Source organism: Gavialis gangeticus, unplaced genomic scaffold (genome assembly GCF_001723915.1).
Source record: "Gavialis gangeticus isolate Ggan-Ray unplaced genomic scaffold, GavGan_comp1, whole genome shotgun sequence".
Classification (NCBI taxonomy): domain Eukaryota; kingdom Metazoa; phylum Chordata; order Crocodylia; family Gavialidae; genus Gavialis; species Gavialis gangeticus.
This window is the reverse complement of record NW_017729032.1, coordinates 155,667,532-155,694,257: the sequence shown is the minus strand read 5'-3', so window position 1 is coordinate 155,694,257 and position 26,726 is coordinate 155,667,532. Positions and strand designations below refer to the sequence as shown.

Genomic DNA, 26,726 nt, shown 5'->3' with positions numbered 1-26,726 from the left:
ATCAAACACAATGCATTCAAATACAATAAGGCACAGGGTTTACAACATGTAATCATAGAGGAAGGAAAGGAACAGCATATAGCAGTGACACAACCACTGTGCCCCAGGAAGAAATGACCCCCGGTTTCAAAGAATACCCAGAAAAAGAATATCCCAAAGGGCACCCTTTAACCCTGCTTAAGTTACACACGTGGTCAGGCCTCAACCCGGGAACTCCCTTTCCCTGCATCTCAAAGTTTGGATAAACTAGCCAGCCTGCCTTGTACTGTTTATGTTTTTATTTCAAATCTCCATGACTATGAACATGAATGGCATGAAATTACTGTTTACTGTTAGAATTGTACTGCAAATCTGAAGACAGTGAAATGTTAAGGTATTAAAATTGTACAAGCCTTTAGCTATCTTTATTAACTTCCTTTGTGCCAGTCAGCAGTATCAGAATACAGCTCAAAATGCTAAGGTGGTAGGCAACTTCCTTCATAGAAATGTGACCTGGATGTTTCCTTCATAATCACTGCAATTGGCATAGACCTTCATCAGCCAAAAGCATTTTAAACATTTGTGGGTTTCAAGTGCAGAAAGGAGGTGACCTCCAGTGATATTCTTCATCCCAAATCCACCTGCAAATCAGTAGTTTCTCTGTACGAGTCCTTTCTTCACACTGCAGAGTGAAAGGTTTGCTGTTGAATCACGTAAGATAATTGCCAACCTAGTTTTCAGCAACAGCACTATCCTCATCATACTTCGGAAGAATGAACAGCCCAACTATCTTTCATTCACTGATTTCTTCATCTCCAACAACTCACAGAGCACAAAAATTGACAAGAAATGCAACTCTTCACTAACACCGCGTTCATCTTATAAGCAAGTCTTATTTTGTTGCACAGCTACTCCACTCTTGAATTGGTTACCAGTGTTAAATTAGATTTTTTTTTTAAAAAAAAATGTCATGTACAAACTGTTCAGATAATACAGACTGGTACTGTTAAGAATTAAATACATCTATGCCATGGTACAACTTCACCCCAGGCTATGTATTGTATACAGACCTAATCACATAAAAAGTTTAATTCATATGAAGATGAATTTACATCTTCACTGACTGTCTGTTTTGCATGCAGATCAGCCCAGCCTCTGGCTTCTTTACTTTTCATTCCATCCAGGAAGAGCACACACCACCTGCAGAAACTTCCTTAGCCTGATGAAGGGTTTTTAAACCCAAAAGCTTGCATAAAATTTCTTCCCCAACTATTTAAAAGTTGGTCTAATAAAAGATATCAGATTCACCCAAAGAACCTTATCTGCCTAAATTCATATGAATGCATTGAGGATCCAGGCACTTTTAAAATGGGCAGCGCACACACTTGATAATCTTCTTATCCAGAGTTAGACCCAACATGTCTTCCGAATATATATACACATATACTCAGATACAACTTCACTAGGAGTGACTTGAGCTGGAAGATTAGTGTTTAGTTACTTTGATACCAAAACAAAACATGCCTGTATGAGTGATATCTTTTATTAGACCAACTAGGTAGTTTAAATGTATTATTATTATTATTATTATTAGCAGCAAGCTTTTGGGCCCAAATACCCTTTGTCAGACAAAGGAGAGTTCAAAGATTGTAAAATTTCTTGAGCCTAATTTGCATATACTCGCAGAGCAGCCTCTTTACAAATGAACTTTCCTACCCAGGAGAACCACACCAGCTTTTAGTTCCCCTGTGCAATGTGAAGGTTTGTTTCTACCTGACAGAAATTTTACAATCTTTGAATTATCTTTTGCTTGATACAGATTGTTTGCGCCCAAAACCTTGCAAGCAAAAAAATCTTTTTGCAACTATCTAGTTGGTCTAATAAAAGATATCACCTCTATCCCAAGAGTTCTGTCTGCCTACACCTCTACAGCAACACAGCTACAACAAATATCCCTGAAACATGGAACATATCATAGTTAGCTGTTTTGAAATGAAAACTGAATGACATAAGAAGAAACAAACAAAATCCAGCATCCTGTCTACCACTGGTCACCTTCAGGTAAGCACCTAGCTCCAGCCTGTGTTTGCATCTAATTTGCATACTCTGAGCAGCATTTTTACAAATGAACTTTACCACCCAGAGCCACACACATTACCTCACCCTCCTTCTCACTTAGACACTGAATTAGTCTTCAAATGCACCCACAAGTGATGGCATATTTACCTTTTTCAGTTTCTTCTTCTTGAAGTGTCTTACTTTCTTTGGACTGAGTAAGGGAAAGAGCAACTTTTGCAGGGAAGATGAAGGATAAACTTCCACAAAATGATGAAGGAAAAAAGTAAGGGGAAAGAAAGAGTAAAAAAGGCCACTCAAGACCAAGATGAAGCAGAAAAATTTCTCAAGCAAAGAAAAAATAACCCTCCATTTATCCTAATGGCCAAGAGTACATTTCCAAAACTCCCATTTAGGAAAAGTTTATAAACTTTGGATTACGAGTGTCCAGATAAGCAAAATATATTCATTCACAATAGTCAAAAAAAAAAGCTATAATTTTGAAATAATGTTTTAATGAACACATCCATTTTCAGGAGGAATTATTTAAAAACTAATAGAAAATATTCTTCTTACTCTATGAAAGATTTCAAAGCTAATCTCGGTTTAAAAAGGTAATTTTTCTCTACCCTGTAAAAATTGTGTTTTATCAGAGAAATGAATTACAATTTGATACCTCATTACAGAAGATATTGCCTTCTGTCTACATAGAGCACAACATAGGATCAGGGCCTGAGTTTCTCCACTGACTGAAAAGGTCTCAACACTAATTTCTGGAAGAAAAGTGGTAAGCCTTTCTGAACTTTGAATTGCAAAATGGTCTTTCATCAAAATCTTTTTACAAACATAACTAAACTTAATGGGCAAGAGTACTCAAAGACTGAATCAGGAACTACATCAGACTCTTACAGCTGTCTCTCCCTTAACAGGCTAAGCAACAAACTGAAATCTGAAAGTTCTTGTGTGTTTGAATCCTAGATCTAAATGCTGTACCTCAGACCTCTCTCTCTCTCTCAAATCTATTTCTCCTTGCTTATTCTAGGTTCATGTGTGGCAGGGCAATTCTTGCTGCTGCTGACATTCAAAGAGCTTCAGCTTAATAGTCTTTTGATTCAAAGAGGACTTGAAACTACTATGAAGAAGGAATAAGCAGCACTGGGAGGTGCAGAAGGGAAGATAAGTGCACTAGAAGATTGGTCCTTTAAACATTTATATTTTGATTTTGGAAAAGAGGAGTGAAAGCAGGAATTGAAGCACAGACCTGGAAAGCAGTGGGTTCTCAACATTTTTAGGCTTAAGGCATCCCTCAGAAAGTGCTGACTCTTAGCTTTCACTAGCATTTTGACTACAGAAGAATAACAGAGCAAGACTTCTGTTGCAAAGAACTCAGAAAGACCATAGCAGGTCAGAATATTTTTTACACTGTGGATTCCTGTGTGAAATCTCTGGGTTTACCTTGTGACTTGTGTAGCTTTTTGCTAATATCGCACGGCCCTTTAAAAGGGATTTCATAGCACCCTGGTTGAGAATCACTTCTGTAGACTGAGTAGGATGCAAAAGGAAGCATGTTCACTTTCTTATAAAATGTTTTCCTCTCATGTGAACATGATATCAAAAAAAGGAAGACAAGTGATAAGAACATGATTTACTGTAATTCCTGGACTGATTCTGAAATGGTAAGGAGTGAAGGAGATTCTTGTTAAAAATAAGGGTGAGATTCTATGTAATTAGATAGTCAGAAAGCAGCAGTTTGAAATGGAGGGCATGTTGGTGCGGTGGGTAGGAAATAGGAGGAAGAAATAATTATTTGGTGTGCTGCAGATTTCCTCTGACCTCTTGAGGCCTTATTACACTGTAATTTTGACCAGGTCCTGAAGCTCTTAACCCCTGTATTGTCCACACACTAACACATTAAAGCGGTTTTAAGCACTTGTTATGCAGCTTAAAGTTATGCCACTCCAGGGCAGGATTATCTCTGATCTGCACGAACCAGTTCCTGTTCCACTAAGGAGTGGCCACACCCCACAGATGTACCGCCCAAGTTGAAGTCCTCCCATATTCCAGGATTTCTTACACATAGAGCAGGGGTAGAAGCCTGTCTGGGCTCATGCTCACCAGCCCTCTAGGGGCAACTCACAGATACAGCTCCTAGTCCTGCCCTTGCTCACCAAGCCTCTAGTGTTACATCATACCTAGGTAGGTCGGGGCCAGTCTGAGAAGGTTTCTGGATTAAGGGTGTTACTGTTCCAAACTCCAAGCTAGCATAACACTGATCAACCTTTTTTGTGGCTCACACTGTAAGGTTTAACAAGGCCCTTCGGTTACCCACTTGAGCTGGGTAGAAATTTTGATAGTACTGGTCATTAGTAATAGAGGTATCAAAACATTTTGGCTTTTCAATTGTTATAACATCTAAGGCTGCTTACAGACATTAAAAACAAACAAAACAAAACCCCACTCAAAAACTACTTTACCAGAAGCAGCAGCACATTAGTTCAACCTGGCTTTACAGCATCTATATAGATTGGGTTTTCAGCAGGGATTTTTGGTGCTTTTATCTAATAGCTGATTCAATCAATTAGATAAAATTACCCAAAAAAGCCCCAGTAAAGTACCCGATCTATACAGATGTTGGGCAAGCTGGATCCAACTAATGCAATATCTCTTCTGGGCATACTCTGGGCTCAGCATGGGGGCACGTAGAGTTTAAAGTGCCAGGTTTGGGGGGTTTTGTATATCTGTAAGCAGCCTAAAAGACATTTTCCACCAGAAAGTAATTGTCAAAACACTTTTTGACCAGTTCTTACGTCAACTTAAGATCGCAGTTTCCTTATCTCTGTAACATGGACAACAATATTTGCTATCATTCAGGTTGAGACAGGACTTAAATTGTAAAGGTCTAAGGTTCTCAGGTGGAAAACTCTAAAACAAGAGCATAATGAAATGTCTTGTATTTGAAAGCTCGTCCAACACTATCCAAACTACATAGCTGGTTCAATAAAAGATAACTTCAAGGAATCTTTGCTTGTCACATAATTAAAAACTCTGTCAGATACCGGTGCATGAATTTTTAAAAACTGCAAGTAACTTCAAGCTCAAGGATCAAGATGTTTCCTAGACCCTTAGCATTCAAAAAGGTTAGCAGTGTTCCTGTGCCAGTGTCTCACTCTTCTGTTTCCTGTTGCCTGAATAAACTATTTGTTAATTAAGTTGAACATGCCATTCCCTGGGGGAAAACACTAGCATATTGATTAGATTTTCTAATATAAATACACAATATTTAGGTGGGGCACTGCACTTCTGTTTGACATTTGTGTGTGTGTGATCGAGTAATATTCATCTTTAGCTTCTTTCTGCAAGTCACTGGTAATAATGAGTATAATCCTATGGAAGAAAAAAGGAATTATATATATGTGACCACCTGTACCTCATGCCTAACTATAAAAATATAATAGTACATTTTCAGTCTTCATAAACTCTCTGTATTTAGTAATATATTTTTCTGTATCACTAAGACCTCAGTCCTGCAAATACCATCCAAAAGATTTCCTGTGTATAATTAAGATTACTAAAGTTAAGAATACACATGAATGTTTAGCTGGATTGAAGCCTTGACCAGATTTAATACTTTAGTTCAGTGGGGGAACAACCTTTTAGGCAGGTGTGCCCCAAAATTAGCCTTACACCCTTCTTGAATGCCACTCCAATCCCTTTCCTTTGCCCAATATGCTATTCTGCTTTCTGTTCCTTGCCCTATCTGCTGCTCTGCTCTCTGCCCTATCTGGTGCTGTTCTGCTAATTCCCTCCATGATCTGCTGCATGCCACACACAGAGGGTGACTGTGCCACTAGTTCCTTTCTTATACCCAGTTGAAAAGAAACTACCAAAAAAGGACTTTTTTAAAATAGGGTTATCTGGTTTTACTTTTGTGATGTATAATGAACAGTTATCCTGGCTTTTGCTGATAAAAATAGCCAATTTTCAGATTTAGAAAAGTAACCCAAAATCCATGTTTTTCCATGATTAAAATGAAACACTACTTATATTCTAATATTATAAACATCTGTCCATCTGTAATGATTTATTCATGCTCTGACAAACAGCCAATCGGAGTGTGAGAAAAAGTGTTCCAATAGGAGCTGGTGGCAGTGGAGCGCTGCCTTGATGGCAGGGACATAGGGGATGAGGGGGTGTGAAGCCAGTGCAGCTGGCTTCCCCTCCCCCTGCCCTGCTTCCTAGAGCCAGGGGCAATGGAGTGGATGGAACAGGTCAGGATGATGGAGCAGAGGGCAGGGCAGGCCACTGGAGCTGGCCTCACCCCCACCCCTTTACTTCTTGCAGGTGATGGCAGTGGCAGCGTGGGGGGGGACCGGGGTCAGGATGCTATGGGGAGGGGGAGGCCAGTGGCTCTGGCCTCGACTTGCCCCTCCCCCCTTCTGTCATTGCCACCTGCAAGGCCTGACGTGGTGGCAGGGGGGGTAATAGTGGGTGCACCATGGTGGCAGCAGTGGGGGGGAGGGGAGCAGTGGCCCCAGGACCAGTGCAGGGGAGGACCAGGCCCAAGGGTGGGGAGAAGCCTAGCTTCCATGGTGGGGGGAGCAGCGGGCCCAGGCTGACCCAGCAACAGCAGGGGGCAAGGCAGAGTGGGCTCTGAGGACCAAGCCTGAGCCAGGGGAAAAGCCAACCCATCACAGTGGTGGGGGAGAGCAGCAGGCCCAGCCCAGTGCAGCAGCAGCAGCAGCAAGGGGAGGGGAGGAGTGGGCCTTCTCCCCCACTTGGGCCTGGTCCCACTCCTCCCCCACCCCACGTTGGCTCCAAGCCTGCTCCTGCCATTTCTCCCACCGCTGGGTTGCCCCAGGCCCACTGCTCCCCCCATTGCAGCGGCCCAGCTTCTCCCCAGCCTTGGGCCTGGGCCCACTCCTCCCCTTCCCCTATGACTGCCACTGTAGTGGGGACCAGGCCTGGTGCAACAGGGCAGCAGCATGGAGAGGCGGGGAGCTCTCAGGTCCGCTCCTCCCCTTCCCCTGCAGCTGTAGTGGGGAGGGTGGGAACGGGCCTGGACCCCAAGCAGCAGGAGAGAAGGCAGGAGCATACCCAGATGCAGGGCAGAGACTCCATCCCTCCTGCCCGCTCTCCACCCCCACCCCATCATTCGTGGCGGGAATTGGCTAATATATCAGCTGCTATAGCAGGCAGCTGCTATAACTCTGACTGACTCTGGGCTGGGGCCAAAGACAGTCATGGCAGCTACCTGGCCTTTACCATGTCATTCATATTCAAATCCAAAAAAGGAGCTTGGATTTGAGTAAATACAGTAATATCTTTAATATCAAGTTCAGCTTCCCTAGGTTATCTGGAATTTTTTTAAGGTTTCAAAGTTTCACTTAAGATCTTAGAATTAAAAGTAAAGGCTAGACTGCCTCAGTATTTAGAAAATATAACATTTAGCCATAAGATTATTTAGCTATTGAAGTTACATAAACATAAACAAAACAACAATATTGGGACAGATCCATAGCCAGTAGTGTGATTTACAACAGTGTTGCTTACTAAATTTCTCCATGGTTATTCCAGATTAATCCAACTGACATTCTGATTTGTGTTTTCAGACAGACTGAAAATCCTTTCTTTATTCTATTGTTGTTTGAGTTTTCCATTTATCAAAGAATTTTTTCAAGGCAGAGAACAACTTAATTTCTAATGTGAAACCAAACTCACAGCTTTCAGACCTCCTTTTTAAATCACAAAAAGCATAAATTTAAAGGGTTACTAACACATATTTGATTTTGAAGGTCATCTTTCTTAGTTATTATTTTTCTTAGTTGTGATGTTATCTAAACTGAAATACAAAAGTGTATGCTCTACTCTTGTGAGAGGGGAAGAGACAACAAATTGGGGTTTTCTCCTCTGTCTCCTCCCCGGGCAGGTGGAGAGGCACCAACACCAGCATGACAGGCTCTGGCATGACAGTTTTGCATCTACCTGAGCCTCTGGGTCAGGGAAAAAGGGGGGCAGAGCCAGGGACGAGGCTGGGTGGGGAACAAGCAACGGGAAGGGCAGGGGAGGAGGAGAGGGGGAGAAGCAGCAAGAAGCCTGGAGCAGAGGCAAAGAGCCAAGAAGCGGAGGCTCAGAGCAGCTCACAAAGAGCGCAGAGCTGGAGACGCACCCCAGGAGAAAGGGGTGGGAGGAGAGGGACAGCACACAGCTGGTGAGAGCTACAGCTGGTGAACAGACCCACCAGAGAGGGGTGGGGCTGGGAAGATGCACGTGGCTCGCTCCAGAAGCTAAGCCTGCTGTGTGCCTTGGCAAAGATTGAACCACAAAAAGGAACAGAGCAACCCAGAGGAGAACAGTGGAAGTGTTCAAGGCCAGACCAAAACTGGCAACACTGGGACTCAGAGGTACCTCTTAGGACTGAGTGGGGATGGCAGCTGGAAGATGGACGGGGTGAGACCTGGAGGCAGTCCAGTGGCTGATAAGGGAGGGGAGGCAGACCATCTAATGGGGAGTGATTCTCCCTAAAGAGACAAGACCCTAGAACCCACCACGGGATAAGAATACGTTATCTCAGAGCTCATCTCAGTGACAGTTGGATGGTAGAACTTTATGTTGCATTTTTCAGTTAATGTTTAATGAATGTTGTTAAGGCCACATCATGACAAGAATAATTATGAGGATGTGGGGCCAAGATCTCGGGAGGCTTAAGAAGAGGCACTGGAATGGGAGCAACTCTCCTTCTCTGCCAGCAAGAAGCACAGATGAGAAGAGATCATCCATAAAGGGAGAGCCTCCTAACAATAATGCCCATTCAAGCCAGGGATGTGGTGAGGGTGGGGTAAAGAGGAGACTGGAGCCCCACGAAAAAAAATCAGCAAAGAAAGATCCCACAAAGCACCAGCATGGACTGCCTCCCAACAATAACAACAAGACGTGGCAGGAAAACAAGAACTGACAGGATGGGCTGGTAATTCCATTTTTGGGTCTTATTCTGATGTCACAAGGGAGTAAGTCAACAGGAAAGAAAGGATTCAAACCCTATAATACGTACCCGTGACAACTCCATACAGGTCATTCAGCTTTATGACCCCTAATTATGCCACGATGAGACGGTAAGAAATTCCAGAGATGCCAAAGACCTATCAATTAAAAAATCTAATGTTTAACAGCCACCTGAATTTAGTTGCCTAGCATTTCCTCTCTCCTTTTCTCTCTTATTCATAGCATCATGTGAAATTATACAGCATCATCTTAAGCTAAAGCTTTGGTTTTATAGTCCCAACAGGGTGTGTGTACATGAGATGCAGAAGACTAATTCTACTGCACATTAGCATGTAATTTAGCAAAAGCCATGTTAATGGGCTGTAGAATTAGTCTACTGTGCATTAGTGTCAACTAAAACATGTGTGCCAGCACTACTGTGCCATAGCACCAATTACAGCACATGAATGCATGTGCAGAAGTAGCCACGTGGTATTAGAGTCCCATGACTTGAGGGGACAGTGCTGTGGTCTTAGCAGCCCTAAAACTGATTAGGTTCTGGGTTCTTATTAGAAGCAAGGACTTTAAGTAATAGTATAACATGAACCAATAAGGGGCTAACAGCTGAGAGGAGGCTATTCCTACACAAATTAGCCTTCAGGTTTAAATTAGTTTTAAAAGCACTTTAACATTGAAATTAATAGACTGCCCCTTGGAATTTGTTCTGGTTGCTGGTGTTTTGGGCATTTTGATGAAAATGTGTCTGATTCTTGTATATTAAATTTAAGAATGCTAAAAGGGATTTCCATTAAAATTGTGAACATCTCATTTATAGGCTTTATAGCGATAGTGGTCCATTTTTTCCATAATTAATGGATTGCAAAGTTGATTCTAGCATGTCAGAGCAGACTCAATTAATCAAGTCTACTGGACTGTGGTAATTTCTGTGTTCCAGCAGCCTCCTGCATCTTGTGTATCGGCATCCCTGTACTTAAAAATGGTGGCAGGGGTGCTTAACCTAAAGCTCATCAAATGCACTTTAGTTCAAGAACCCCTGCCATCATTTTTAAGCGCAGGGATACTGACACAAGATGTGGCAGCGCTTTAATTAAAAATGCCCCTTCATCCCCAAAGCATATGTAAAAGTGCCCCATGTGTTCACATCCTAGGTCAATTCTAGCTCTTGATAATTCACTGTGAAAGCCCAGAGTTAATGCAAAGTTCATATGGAAATATCAAGCATAGAAAATAATGTATTTCCCAAAATGAAATGTGTTCCCACAACTTTAAATGACCCACACTGCAAAATATCTATATTTTATGAAAGAACATATTAAAAAATATATATTATTGAATATATTAACAAGAGCTGAACCAGAAGTGTGAAAGAGTTTGCAAAAATTAGAATTGGGATTTTCAGTCTAAAATGGATAATTAGCTGGTTTTCATTTTTGTTTTGAAATATTTAAATTGGCTTTTAGTTTTGTTTTGACAACTCCCCAGAAGAACATATAACATTTTGCATGGAACAAGGAAAGAACACACTCTAGATGCACAATATAGATTTCCTTCACTTTATAAGAGTTTTGTATGTGCGAATTCGCTCTTATGTGATGACGCTTTTTATACCAAAAATTCATTATATGCAAGGTAAATTCACTCTTATGAGATCGATGTGGTGGAAGCCCACAGTCAGCTGCTTTGTGCCTTACATTGTGGGAATGACACACACTAAAATATAGTCCCCTCTGTGGATCTGTGCTCCTCACTTGTTGTCTGAAACATGTGTTTCTGTAGTTGCCATCCCCATTATGATAGTGCCCTGTGCTTGTGTGTAAAGTTTGCTGTTGATGAGTACCAAAATTGTAAAAGTGCTAGAAACAGGTCTGGGGGTCAGTACAGTCGAGGTCTTGGAACATATCCCTATTTGTTACATTGTAAAGTGGGTTCATTTTATGCGAATTCAAGTTATGTACCGTTTTCCAGGAATGCATGTACAGCATAAAGCGAGGGAAACCTGTACAGTTGATTTAATGTTACAGGCACAATCATTTTTAGTATCCTAACTTCAGATCATTTGGTAATTCAATCTGAATATTAATATACTCTTACATTTATTTCCATTAAATCCCTGGACATTTTAAAAGAAAGAAAACAAAAGCCACTTGGTCTTGGAGTATTTCCAAGCTCTTCTGATTTCGCCTATGGACATTCAAATTCTCTGCTCATACGTAAGGGCTCCCCAGCAAAATTCTGACTATATGGCAATTTCAATCAAGAGAACCCTTCCAAAGTTAAAGTTATAAATAATAATAAATACTAGCAAACCCCACAAACTGAAATAAAAGCCATTAACAAACTGCTAGTGAACTGCATTAACTGATCTAATATTATTGCTTTATGCCTCTGGCCTCACGGACAGAATTAGTGGCTGGATTTGTGGGGTGGGTACCTGAGCCCTGCTGGGCCTCATGCCACCCAGGCCCTGTGCATCTGATTCAGTGTGCAGGGTCACACTAATTGGGTCTGCAAGGCTCCCCATAAGTCTAGAAATTTGGTAGCAGGGCAATGGCAATCAACACGAGCCACCTACCACCAAATTTTCAGACCCATGGAGAGCTCTATGGGCTGGATCTGGCCCACAGGCAGGGTGTTAAGCACTGATGCCTAACACTGAAACGCAATGTAATTTCCATTTTGATTGGAAAACAGATTATTTATTTTACACATTGTTGAGTATGCTGAAGTCAAACAATATTCTTTCCCTGATCTTGCAAGACGTTGAGTATTCTCAAATCCTTGTTGATTTTGCAAGAAGTTGATTTTTCTGGGTGTTGTAGGCACTCAGAATAGCTTTCAGAATTGGCCTGCAGTGAATGAAATGCATTTGAAAGCTTGCAAATAGATAATTGACAGGCATTAACTATGCAAGCCTTCCAGAAACAACATGTACCAAGCATTTCTGCTGCACTGGCAGCTCCTCTAAGGCATTATTCTCCCAGCAGATTTTATAAAGGTGGAGGGGCTACATGGAATGATAATGACTGACACCTAGATATGTTTACAGATGATTACCAGGGGAACAATACTTTTCAATTTACTTAAAATGAGTGATTGATACATGAAAGTCAAACATTAGGAGATGCTTTGCTGGCATCTAACCTGCTGTCTTAGTGAGATTTTAGAAGTGAAAGAATTAAAGCTGGAGAAAGCAAAAGAAAAAAGGTAACCCACCTTCCATGTAGAATGCCACTATTGAAAGCATAATGCAGGAGTATAAAAAGCCTTATGTTCCTGTTTTTGCTTTGTTTTGTTTTTTTATAATTATTAGACTCAATCCTACACCAAAAACATGAGCTTTATCATCACTTGGCTTCATCATTAGCTGAGGATAGAGAGTTACGTGTAGATCTATTGATGTCTTGGTTGTTACACAGGTATACCAGAACCAGAAACTGGGCCAAACTTTCCTTTCCATGTTAAAAGTAGAAGATACTGAAAAAGTTCTGTATAGAATTCATGGCAAAGAACCTCCCACATCACTCCTGTTCTGGGGTGTGCCAGTAATATGTCCTCACTGAAAGATAGCAAGGCATCTCCAGTCCGATGGAACATGGAATGGTTCTGTGAGAAACCTGTGTCTCCTCACTGGTCCTGGGCCTTACTAGATCTCTTCTAAGGGTCTCTGGCAGAACTGCAACTGGAAGAATAACAGAGCCCATACCTGCTGCCCCCCCACCCCAGAAGTTCTGCAAGGGCAGAATATCAGAGATATCTAATATTTTCTGTCCCTTTTGTGCAATACCTTTCCCCTTTGGCCTATCCATTTTTCACCTTACTGCCTCATAAACTGTGAATACTCAGAGTTGGCTCCATAGGGTTCCAAGTAGGAGAATGGTTTTCAAAAGCTGCTGAGCTCCCTAACAAAAAGGAAAGACCACCCATTTCACAGAGGACTCCAATGTGTAAGGACCTAGCAAATAACATAACCCAATGTTTCATTTGATTGTTAAATGCTGATATTTTGCTCCCACCACTCGCCATCCTTGAGTATCCTAAACTTACATCTTGCTGACAAGGACACCAGCAATTTCAAAGATCTTACAAGACCATTCAGAGATTTTGAACACAACAGACTTTTTTGCAACAACAAGCCATCCTTATAGTAGAATCCTTTAGCCAAAATCCACAACACTCCATAGAGCTTCAGATCAATTGACTATCTGGAGGTAATCAGTAATTAGGCTAGTCCTCAGTCTTTTAATACAAAATACTTCAATGGAGGCACTTCTATGCTTTACTGAGCCTGGAACAGCCAGAGTTACTGCCTCAACAACCCAAGTTACTGCATTGCCAATGTAAAGTGGTTACAAAAGGCTATCAATCTGATTTAGTAACTTGTACACCACTGTCAGAGGGAAAGTGTATTGAGTTTCTCAGGTGTGCACCACTTAAACACCACCCACCCACACACACTCAGGAATCCCATGATGTTGCTTTAATGATACAGTGCCATACCTGGTAAGACCAGTACTCTATTTTGTCCAGTATCCCATCCTGGAGAGTGACATTACTGAATGCCTTATAAAGAAATCATATGAACAGGGCATATCTACAGTGATCTATCCCCTGTCATACCTTCCCTGGCATCCATGATCTTTGATTTCAAGATGTTAAAGGATACATCCCCGACTGCTTTGTTTAACAGCTACTAATGAATCTCTCATCCATGAATATGTCTAGTTCCTTTGTGAATCTGGATATATACTAACTGCGTCTACAACCTCCTGTGGTAATGAGTTTCACAGTAAGAACAGTATGAGAGACCTTGATCTAACAGGGAGGGGAGTCCACAATGAGTGGTCGCTCCTTAAGGAGGCGATCCTAAAAACACAAGAGACATTCATTCCAGACTATAGGAATGGTAGCAAAAGGGCTACAAGACCCCCTCAGCTCAATAGGGTTCTCATGGACCTCCTTGCGGTGGCAGGGTGCACCCTTGGGACTCAGAAGTGCCGGGGGCAGACCCCAGTGCTCCTGGAGTGGGGAATAGAGGCCCCAATGCCACAGAAAACTTACCAAGGAGGCAGACCAGGGCAGAGAAAGAGCTGCAAAAGTTGCTGTTGTGCCAGTTCTCCAAACAGCTGTCTATTCAGCTGGGCTGCAGCAAGCTGATTATGTCAGCTGGAGCGGCCGCCATGGGAAATTCAAAAACCCTGCCAGAAGCCAGATGCAGGAGGAAAGCCAGCTGGCCAGATGCCAGGATGGCTAAGACCTGGCATGCTGGCAGAAGCAAGCCCTGTGACTCTGCCCTGGTGGCAAACAGGAAAGGGCAGGAGCCAGAAGCCAGACAGGACCTTGCAAACCCCGGTCCAAAAGCATGAGAGGCTTGCAGTTGATGATTCTCCATAGGAGACATGACCGGCCGCATCTACACAGGCCCTGAAGCAACCTTCTGAGACCCCACGGCTGAGTAGGGCTCCAGGCAGACCCAAGAGAAAGAGGGCTGGGCAGGCTAAATTCCCAAGCTTGTGCCCTATCCACAGCTGAGGAGGTAGAGATCTCTCAGGGCAACAGGTATGCCACAGCCCAGAGTCAGTGTGGCAGCTCAAAGATCCACACGGTTGGTGATTGGATGGGGTGTAGGGGAGGCAGAGCCCTGAGAACATCCGTGGCAAACCTGTGAGTATCCCATCTTCAGGTCAAGGGGAAGGAATACCACTGAACAGCCCCTTTCATAGTTCCATTAAGTCGTGGCAGGAAAGTTAGGGGCCTTGACCATGGAGCGGGAACATATTCACAGTGCCAGCAGTGGGTGCCACACTCCTGCATCTGAAAAGAGAAGCTTGTAAGGGATGGAAATCAGGAACTACTACTAAGGAGGATTATGCAGCACTGACGCACACCTGTAGGGAGTGGACCAGAAAAACCAAGGCTGAAACCGAACTCAGACTGGCTACGGGAATCAAGGACAATAAAAAGTCCTTTGTCAAATGCATGAGCAACCGGAAGGGCAACAAGGGCAACATCAAACTCTTGCTGAACTAAGTGGGGCAGCTTATAACCAACACCCAGGAAAAAGCTAATCTCCCCAATGATTACTTTGCATTAGTTTTCCACCAGCCCAAGGGGATCACCCTGCCTGACAGGATTCAGGACTACCAGGGTAAGGGAAATCATATGACTATAATTGGCAAAGTTCTTGTGAGGTAACAGCTTGAGAGGCTGGACATCCACAAGTCAGCTGGCCCAGATGGAATTAACCCAAGAGTACTAAGAGTTGGCTGACATCACAGCATGACCAATGGCAAGGATATTTGACAACCCATGGTGCTCAGGAGAGGTTCCTGAAGACTGGAAGTGGGCCAATGTGGTGTCTATCTTCAAGAAAGGAAAGAAGAAAGATTCAGGGAACTATGCACCAATCAGTTTGACCTCAATCCCTGGAAAGATCTTGGAAAAAATCAAAGAAACCATTAACAACAGGTTAATGGAAGGCAACATTCTGGGAGATAGCCAATATGGCTTTATTGCGGGTAGATCTTATCTAACCAACCTCATTTCCTTCTATGACCAGGTGATGCATCACCTGGACAAAGGAGAAGTTGATGTCATCTATTTAGATTTCATAAATACCTTTGACTTGGTCTCCCATCATGTCTTCATGGTAAAATTGGGGAACTGTAGCCTCAACAATCTTACAGTCTGATGGCTGGGGAACTGGCTCTGTGATCAGACCCAAAGAATGAGAGTCGACAGAAACGAGTCAACACGGCGTGCTGTGATCAGTGGCATTCCCCAGGGCTTGGTACTTGGACCAGTACTCTTTAATATATGCATAAATGATCTGGATTTGGGTGTCAGAACCAGACTGGCCAAGTTCACAGATGACACCAAATTACAGGAAAAGCTATGTTATCCAGCATCCCCTGGGAATGGGGGATGCTGGTTAATCAAATATGCCGGTTAATCAAATATGCACTGTCTAGTGCATTCCCTGGCATCAGTGTGCCAGGGGACAGGGAGGGGGGCCCTGCACAGGCTGCTTTGCCCCTGGTCATGGGCTGAAGAAGTGAAGTGAAGAAAAAGAAGAACTTGGCTCATGGCAATGAAACCGGAAGTGGGACTTCCATTTTCACTTTTGCCACATCCCTCGGAAGGGAGATTTGTATTGACAGATGCCAGTTAGTGGAGCTTTCCAGTTGATAAAGTGCCAGATAACACGGCTATATGAGGAAGTGTGGTCATGCTACAGGATAGGCTGGCAATTCAGGTTCACCTGGACAGGCTCACAAGGTGGATGGAGCAAAACCTGATGGCATTCAACATGGAGAAATGCAAGGTGCTCCACCTGGAAAGAAAAAACCCACATTATACTTAGGCTTGGCAGCACTACGCTCACTAGCACCATGACTGAAAGAGACTTGGGGTCATGATTGACCGCAAGATGAACATGAGCCACAAATGCAATTCCACAGCCGGCAAAGCAAATAAAACTCTGGCTTGCATCTACTGATGCATCTCAGTCAAAACCCAAGAAGACATTCTCCCACTTTACTTGGCACTGGTGAGGATGCAGTTGGAGTACTGCATCCAATTCTGGGCTCCACACTTTAGAAAGGATGTGGAGAAGCTTGAGAGAGTCCAGAAGAGAGCAGGCCTTATGAGGAGAAGCTGAGAGTCATGGTACTCTTCAGCCTGGAGAAGCAAAAGCTTGGGGTGACTTGGTGGCAATCTATGAGTATATGAGGGGTGTGCATCAGGAACTGTGAGAATGTTTGTTCACTAGGGCACCCCAAGGGAAGAGAAGGTCTAACAGTCACAAACTGCTGGAAGACCATTTTAGACTGGACATAAGGAAAAACTTTACTGTCCGAGTCTCCAGAGTCTGGAATAGACTCCCCCAAGAAGTTGTGCAAGCACCTACTCTGGGTATCTTTAAGAAATGTTTAGATGCTACTGGGGTGATCTGACCCCAGCTGACTTCCTGCCCCTCGGGCAAGGGGCTGGACCCAATGATTTCACAAGGTCCTTTCTGCCATAATGTCTATGAAACCTATGAAATCTTTTGTTTGTTTCATCTCATTGTTGATTATCAAAACCTTTTGTCTTAAGAACCACTATATGCTGTCTGTAAGCAGCATATTCTATTACAGATACCCAGCATTTTGAAGAGTGAGAAAGGAGTCCTAGGGTCTCCCTGAATATCCCATGCCTTGGATAGATAGTAAAACTTTAGAGTCTGTTTCTAGAGGAAGTCAAATGTGAGGTCACAGTTCTGATTTGTTATACTGCTGATTTGTTATACTGCTGAAGGAAAAGAAGAATTAGATATACACACACATCCCAGTAACAAAACAACAATGAAAAACGTAATATGGGAAAAGTGCATGTCTTAGCACTGACAAATTATAGTAGATTTTATATGTATAAAAAAAATTGCCTGAATGTGGTGGACAGCAATGGGAAGATATCAAAACCCACTAGAGCTAAACTGTACATTCAAATGCCTTTTTGTGGGAGGCAAGAATCAACGGGTACAAATGGTATACTTAAGTTTTTGCTTGTTGAGAGGAAAATGGGAAACTTAAACCACAAATCATTTACACTGCAGTGTTTCAAGATTAACTTATCAAAGAGACCCTGGCACAGCTATACTTATTCACCTTCAAACACACATTTAAATCCATCTGAATACAGCAGTTGTAGGTCATTTTACAAATTAATTTCTTAAATATGTGTGTTCCCCAAGCCTCTTTTGAAGAGGGCAGCAAATACAACTAATCTATAGATAGAATAGATAGAAAGTAGGAGTTTGCTGTATCATAATGCATTTTTATATTCTCATTTGAAAGAAAACGATACAGAATTACAAGTAACAAAGCTCTATTTATTATTCATAATATTCTGTTGTCTGGGTTCCCAGGTAACAAGTTCAAAGAATACATCAGACACCTCATACTGAAAAAGATTTTTAATATATCATGGGTTTAAATATTATCATCAGTTTAAAAAGGTATTTGCAATGGTCATAAAGCAAACTGCACACTGGAAGTCAAGCCACAAACCTTTCAACATAGAGGAATCATTTTATGCAACCGTTAATGATGTTTTACAAAAAGGTGTGGAGGGAAAAGAGGAGGACGGGGGGTGCACTCCAGTTACATGATATGCAATTGTGGGCTTTATAAAGTCAAGAATCCCATAATGTAGCCTTACTGATAAAGGCACTAAGTGTGAATTTGGCTTTTGTTTTACTGCCATTGTAATATTAGCTTTGGGGACATTTCCTGAAATGGCTAAACTCCTTTTACGTTTGTTGTTTTCCTGCATTTTGATACTGTGGGAGAATATTTTAGCTTCCTATCAGAGACCTGCTTTCCATCTCTGGAAACTTTGCTGATGCTCTTTCCTGGGATCTCTCCCTGTATTTGTGAATAGCTGCATTCAAAACAAAAATATTTTATTCTGTCATAATTATACTTACAATCTAAAATCTGTTTTACTATTGTTCAATTCAAATTCTAGCACAATCACTTCCAACTCATGCCTTACATATCGCTGAGTGTTCATTTCCTTAAAATGCTTCCCATCCAAGGGTTGGCAACTTAATATACATGTTTAAAGCATCTTACAACCTAAAGAGATTCCAAAGCATTTCACATTTTCTTCTTTGAAGCACTTGAGAAATCTTTTCAGGATGAAAGAGGTGCTTTATACACATAGAATATTCAAATGATGACTTGAATCTGAAACTGTGATTAGGATGAATAATCCTTCCTTACATGAGTACTGTACTCCCAAAGCCATACAAGATGGCAGTAGCAGTGTTAAACCAGTGTTAGCTCTTACCTGAATTCACAAAAGCCCACAGGAAGGAAATATTCCACAAACAAGTTATGTCCATGTCCACATGAATCAATCATTTTAGAATTAAGTGGATTTCTCAAACGAATAATTAAAATTAGCACTCATATGTCATGATGACAATTAAAAGCAGTTTGAAGTACACACATAATCAGCCCAAACAACAGCCCAAGAACAGGAAGCTATTTTGATATAACTCTTCTAACACCAAGACAGTGCTCCCCACTTTGTCTGTAAAAGACTACTTTTTGAGACCACTTAAAAGTAAAATTAAAAGATGTCTTTATAATAAACTTGGTTATTTTATGGACTGCAGCTGTCATAATCCTTGCTTCATATGCCTCCATTGCTCTTTGTATTCCCATGTTCCACTGGGATAGGGAGGAATTAATTTGCTTTGATCACCATCACAATTTTCCCTTCATCATCAAGTACACAAGGCTTGGGGATCACTATCCCAGGGGTGGGCAAAATACGGCCTGTAGGCTGGACCTGGCCTGCCAATTCTTTGTGTCTAGCCTATGGCTGTCCCCACAACACTTCACATGGGTCAAGCCCCACACACTCCAGCAGCATGTAGCACTCTCACCCACACCCACTGGTCCAGCCCCTACCAGTGTACAGGCAGGGCTGCTCCTATTGCTGCTGTTTGGCTCTCCCCACCACCAGTGGTTCCTCCTCTGTCCCTGCTGTGCTGCTCCAGGTGAGAAGGAAGCTGCAGCTCGGTGGCTCCTGCCCCAGCACCAGCTTCTGGCCATCTCCCAGCCCTTCTGCCCCCATGGTGTGATGAGCAGCCAGCTGTGGCTGACCAAATGAGTGGAAGGTGGCTAGGAGCTGGAGTCCCATGCACTGGAGCAGGAGGTGTCCAGCTGCAGCTTCCCCACCACCTGGAGTGCTGCAGCAGTGGTAGGAAGAGGAGCCACTGGAGGTGGAGGGAGCCAAGCAGTACCCAGATGGCTGTAGCAGCAGGAGCAGCCCTGCCAAGAAGCTATGTATGCCACCTGGGGCAGAGCTGTGCTGTTGGTAGGCACAGGGTGGGTGCAGGCAGGAGTGCAGCATGAGCTGTCCCAGGTGGCAGCTGGTAGGGCACCATGGGGCCAGCCGTGGATCACATGGGGATGGGGGTTTAAACCACCCAGGTGAGCTCTCTTGCACACAACTCCTGCTCCTCCCTTCCTCCCTCCTCTTCCTCCCCCTCCTCAGCCAGCTCCTGAGACCTAAGTACGAGCAGTCCCAACCCCCCTCACCCCATAGATGCCTAATAGATGTCAAGCTTCCTACTAGCACTGTATGCACTACAAGTCTCCCCTTGTAAGCTTTGCTAGTCTCAATAGCCCTAAACCAACTATGCAAGGTAGCTCCTGGTTTACTAAAACTGCAAAGTGTTAGCTGTTGAATTCCTACAAGAAAGTGAGGTGCCTAAAATGCATTGCTCACGGTGTCAGCCATTAAAAGTTTCACTCAGTTCTTACAAATGAATGTATCCTATCAGGTCAGTAGTTACAAGTCTGGATTATTTTACCACCAAGTATTTCATAAAGGTATCCTGTGTACTTTATTTGATCTGTAGCATAGTCTTACTGCAACACAGACTTCATACTGTTAGAAGTATATCAATACCATTGTTAAGTTAACAAGAAGAACACCCTAACATTGTATAAAGTTTTCCAACTATATCGAGTTCATTTAATGATTGTCTGTTAGAATACACTAAAGATGCTACATAACCAAATACCACTATACACACAGACAGCGCACTGTGACCCAAATGTAACAATGACCCTTTTCCCTTCTGAATGATCTCATCCTTTTATGTAAGTTAGGTGTATCTATTGTATCTGCCCTTATTTTCTTTATAGCTACTTCTGATGATTTCTCTTGGCTATCTAGGCTTACTGCCCTCTTCCCCTTTTTAAGGGACTGTTTTCATTTACAGAATGGAGTTAAATTCTAAAAATCATTATATTACCTGGTATTTAGGTTAGGCTACATCTGCTGCTTTTGCAGATCTGAGGAAGGGCATTTAATGCCCAAAAGGTTGTACAGTAGAGGTTACCAAATACAGCAGTAATGTAAACTGGACTACAGGTGGAGCTCTAGAGTGATTTATTGCTCATTCAGATAGTATAAACATGTACCTCCAGATGAGTAATTCTTCAGGTACCCAAGAAAATTTACTAAGACAACCTACAGCATAGAGGAGATGGGAAATTGTTTCTTTAAAAAAGAACTGGGCTAAAAGTAACATCTCTGAAAAAGATAGCTTTCAGACAAGAAAACAAATGAGTGTAAAAGAGGGAACAATAAAAAGTGAGTAGTGAATAAAAGGAATAAACAGTCATAAGAGTTCAAATCTGTGTGGTGTTTTTGTGTGTCAATATTGTCAGTAAGCCACCAGTCATTTTTAATGCGAGTTTGGCTAATAAATGCTAAACCTACTAGTGCTTATAACTGATAACAATATGTCCTCCTCCTTTTCTGTCATGTTTTCATTCATTCTTGAGTTGCCAACTCTTAGAGCCAGATGTCAAGGTTTTTCTAGTTACTTAACAGCTACTCTTGTACATTTTAGAGACCAGTAAATAATCATAACTACTGCTGGATCCCACTGCTCCTTAAAAAAAAGGGGGTGCTTCTATCCCTGGCCAATTACCTAGGAAGGAGAAGGAAGGTATGAGAGTTGTCCAAGACCACAGAACAGGCCAGTTACAGTGCTGAGACAACACATATCCATCAGATCACATTGCCTCCCTAAATAGAAGTAAAATGCAAGAAGCAAGACATCAAGCACAGTTTATCAAAAGTAAGCCAAAAGTATATCAATATGGATTGATAAGTTGTATATAGACAAAATTCCCCAAATCACATGGACATTTTGAGAATCTATTGCTCACACCACCAGGTTTAGGGTTTTTTTCCTAAACCTTGAGTTTCATGCTGAATTACAACAACTGTGAAGTGGCAGGCAGGCGAGAGAGTGGGTATGCCTAGATTTCATTCCCTTTAGGGTTGATTCTGGTAGCGCTACTAATAGAAAATAACTTTCAAATATGCTTGCTGTTCAAATTAGCTAAACATTCTCAGGGCATGCAGTTGAGAAGTAAACCCCCCAAGCTCCTTTGACATGATCAATGACTGAACTCGCATGGGGTAGGGGCAGCAAATCATTTATGCAAGTGGGTATGTCCAGACAAATAATTTTCAGAACTTAGTAAGTACAGAATCATTTCTTTGAAAAGTTTGGATGCTAAAGCAGTGGCTACATTCAAACTTTTAAGTAAAAGGAATCACTGTGATGCCATCTCAGATGCCTAGGCACCAACCCACTTTTGAACAATATGAAATTATTTCCCAGTTGATGCACATGAAGCCTTTTGTCATATACAAAAGGATGTGATTGGAGAAAAAAAGACATACTACTCAAAAGTAATAAAAGTAAAAATAAGGAGACAATAAAATAAATTAACGAGCAAAAGAGTAATCTTTTCATTTGAAGACATTCTCCTATCAACCATCCAGATTTAGGGGCTGTGCTCTTCTTGACCTTCTTTGACTGCTCACAAACATGGAAGAATTGGTGGGGAATGTAGAAGTGGATGGCAAGTTGGGTAGCAATGACCATAAGATGATTGAGTTCAGGATCCTGACAAAAGGAAGAAAGGACAGCAGCAGAGTATGGACCCTGGTCTCTAGAAAAGCAGACGTTGACTTCCTCAGGGAACTGAAGTGCAGGATCCCCTGGGAGGCCAGGCTGAGGGGAAAAGAAGTCTAGGAGAGATGGTTGTATTTTAAATAAACCTTACTAAGGGCACAGGAGCAAATCATCCTGTTGTGCAGGAAGAATAGCAAATGTAGCAAGCAAGCAGCTTGGCTTAGCAGATTGCTCTTTGACAAGGTTAAACACAAAAAGTAAGCTTACAAGAGGCAGATGCTTGAGCAAATAACTTGGGAGGAGTATGAGAATATTGCCTGGGCATGCAGGGATCAAGTCAGGAAGTTGGAGTTCAGCTAGCAAGGGATGTGAAGGGTAACAAGGAGGGTTTCTACAAGTATGTTAGGAACAAGAGGAAGGTCAGGGAAAGTGTGGGTCAGTTATGGAATGGGGGTGGCAACCTGGTGACAGATGAGGAAAAGGCTGAAGTACTCAATGCCTTTCTTACTTTGGTCTTCACAGGGAAGGTCAAATCCCAGACTACTGCACCGGGCAGCACACTTTGGGGAGAAGGTGAGAAGCCCTCAGTGGTTATGGACTATTTAGAAAAGCCCAAGTCCATGGGGCTGGATGCAATACATCCAAGGTGATAAGGGATTTGGCTGAGGTGATAGCACAGCCACTGGCCATTATCTTAGGTTCCAGAAGATTGGAAAAGTGCAGATTAGTGCCCATCTTTAAGAAAGGGAGGAAGGAGGATCCAGAATTACAAACCAGTCAGCCTCACCTCAGTCCCCAAAAAAATCATGGAGCAGGTTCTCTAAGAATCCATTTCTAAGCACTTGAGGAGAAGGTGATGATTAGGAACAGTCAAGCATGTATTCACCAATGGTAAGTCATGCCTGATCAACCCGATTGCCTTCTTTGATGAGATGACTAGGTGGGCAAACTACTTCACAGTTAGGATGGCTAGGATCTGAAACCAACTTCCAAGGGAAGTGGTGCTGGCTCCTACCCTGGGGGTCTTTAAGAGGAGGCTTGATGCCTACCTAGCTGGGATCATTTGAGCCCAGTTTTTTCTCCTGCCCAGGCAGGAGGTCAGACTTGAAGATCTACAAGGTCCCTTCCGACCCTACTTCTATGATGATTCTATGCTTCTGTGAAAAGCAATGGACTTAAGGTATACCTTGACTTTAGCAAGGCTTTTTATACCATCTCCCACAGCATTCTTGCAAGCAAACTGAGGAAGTATGGGTTGGTTGGATGAATGGACTATAAAGTGCATAGAAAGCTGGATGGAGTGTTGGGCTTAATGGGTAGTAATCGATGGCTCAGTGTCTAGCTAGCAGCCAGTATCAAGTGGAGTGCCCCAGGGGTCAGTCCTGGGGCCCGTTTTGTTCAATATCTTCATTAATGATCTGGAAGATGGGATGGATTGCACCCTCAGCAGGTTTGTGGATGACACAATGGGAGAGAAGTAGTAGATGCACTGGGTAGGGATTCAGAATGACCTAGATAAATTGGAGGATTGAGCCAAAAGAAATCTCATGAGGTTCAACAAGGACAAGTGCAAATCCTGCACTTACAATGGAAGAACCCCATGCACCACCAAAGCCTGGGGACTGGCTAGCTAAGCAGCAGCTCTTCAGAAAAGGACCTGAGAGTACAGGGGACAATATGATGGATATGAATCAGGAGTACGCCCTTGTTGCCAAGAAGGCTAACAGCATATTGGGCTGCATTAGTAGGAGCATTGCCAGCAGATCAAGGGAAGTAATTACTCTGTTCTATTCTGCACTGGTGAGGCCACATCTGGAGTACTGTATCCAGATTTGGGGCCCCCACTATAGAAAGGATGTGGGTAGTTGGAGAGAGTCCAGTGGAGAGCAACAAAAATTATTAGGGGGTTGGGGACATGACTGCTGAGGAGAGGTTGAGGGAACTGGGTTTATGTAGTCTGCAGAGGAAAAGACTGATGGGGGATTTAATAGCAGCCTTCAACTACCTGAAGGGGGGTTCAAAAGAGGATGGAGCTAAACTGTTCTCAGTTGTGGCAGATGACAGAACAAGGGGCAATGGTCTCAAGCTGCAGCAAGGGAGGTTTCAGTTGGATATTAGGAAAAACCTCACTAGGAAGGTGGTGAAGCACTGGAACAGGTTGCCTAGAAATGTTGTAGAATCTCCATCCTTGGAGGTTTTTAAGGCCCATCTTGACAAAGCCCTGGCTGGGATGATATAGTTGGGGACTGTCCTAGTTTGAACAGGTGGTTGGACAAGATGACCTCCTGAGGTTCTTTTCAACCCTAATTTTCTATGATTTCTCACATTTATCTACTGTGGTAAAAATAAAACAAGCAAACAAACAAAACAGGAGGGCCACATACAGCCATTCAGTTTTTGCTGGGTTGCTGGTCTCCAAGGAAAGACCAAAAGTAAACAGATGCTCAGGAATATATCTCAGAGCAATAACAGCCACTCCAGGAGAAGAATAATCTGGGAACAACCAAGATTAAATCAGTCCCATCAGAGTTTCTCCAGTCTAAGGGGAGCCACAGTCCTCCACCATCTTACCCCTCCTTCTCCCCACCCAACAAAGGGAGACAATGTATCACTCACTGGACTTGACTGCTACAGCAGGGAGGGAGCAGAATATGCCCCTTCACAATCCCCACAATGTGCTGCAGGGGAGCAGGCTGACTGTTGATTAGTTTAGCTCAGCCCATCAGAACTGCCCTATGCACTGCTGCCATCTATTGCCAGGCAGATGTGGGAGCCTGCAGAGCACACTGAGATGTGTGCGTAATGTCACCCTAGTTGCACAGCATCAACACTGCAAACTCTCTGCCCTTCAACAGGTCAGCATTGAAATGTCTGTACAGGCATCTCTGGGAAATTCTCAGATTTAAATATGTGTATGCAGCCTGTAAGTCCAAGACCCTTTGAGTGGGTACTGGCCCAATGAAGTATTCAGTAATGTAGGCCAGGATTTTCCAAAAAGGATTAATTATTTTAGGTATCTAGCACAGGACAAGATAACTTTGTTTTCTGAATGCTGAATCATTACCCTCTAAAAATCCAGAATCTTTTAAAGGGGCATCTTGATTTAGGACATACTTTTGAAATATTCACCAAATCATTTAGAGTAGAAAGCTCAGGACACTGAACTCCAAAAGGCAATATACTCTGCTACTGGAGCTAACAAGAAAGTGCACTAATAAGCCCCCTGCACCCTCGCCACCATTTTTTAAAATAGTCTACCCACCATTCCCAGCTCAGCATAGCCCCAACAAACATGATCACTAGCTAGATCAGTATTGTTCCTATTTTGATTTCAAGTTTGATTCAGTACAGAATGCTATGAGAGAGAGAAAAAAAATCATCAGAAAGAAATAAAGTCACTGGAGCCAGTGCACTGAACTAGAATACGTTGTTCAAAACAATTCTGCTGAATTTTTTAGAGTGAGTTACCATTGTGTTGCTCAGACTTTCCCAAACCATTACATTTCATTAGATCCAGTGTGTCCTTCGTGCACTTGTGGATGGAAATGGAAGTTTCCTTTCTTGTGCCCTCAGTACAACATGATATATGTCTTCAATAAAAGAAAAGTCAAACTAATATTGGGGAAGTTTCTGTAATGGCTCCACAACATCACAAGAAATACATTCTAGTCTAGCATTTAGCTCCAGCAGCTGAGCTGAACTCATCACTGTTACCTTTCATTAGGTAACAGGATAAGAGTCCTGCTCCTGCACTCAAATAAACTGTAACATTTACTACCTCTTCCTATCCAATGACTCACTAACAATGTTCTTAGACTGAGCACTTGGCTAGCCCCTCAGTCCTACAAACAGTTTAATTCAATGTGCACCACATGCCTTCTGACCTCACTATAGTTCCAATTATGTCCTACCATCCAAAATAAATCAAGGCAGTTGGTAAATGGGTCAGTCTTGTAGTACTTTATTACTATCATATCCTACATAGACACTTGGAAAAAAAATCTAAGTCTAATACTGGCATGGAAGAAAGAAATAGCTTAAGTGCCTCTCAATTAAAACACAAAAACACTTCCAGGCACCCATCACCACACCACCTAGGAATCAAAATAGAATAGAAGTCTATTCTGTTCAATTTACATTCCAGTTCCTTTTGTTCTTTCACTGTCCAAAGAACATATGTCCACCAACCTTGCAC

At 42.6% G+C, this 26,726-nt stretch overlaps 1 protein-coding gene across 1 annotated transcript in view; it reads right to left on the bottom strand.

The window, feature by feature from the left end:
• Positions 1–220: 220 nt before the first annotated feature.
• The window catches only part of LOC109303301 (gamma-aminobutyric acid receptor subunit gamma-3-like), a 128,226-nt gene continuing 101,720 nt past the window's right edge, over positions 221–26,726 (bottom strand). Inside the window, exon 4 of the mRNA XM_019525495.1 lies at positions 221–661. Coding sequence (XP_019381040.1) covers positions 569–661 — 93 coding nt within the window. The 3' untranslated portion in view covers positions 221–568. The remainder of the gene's footprint in view (positions 662–26,726) is intronic.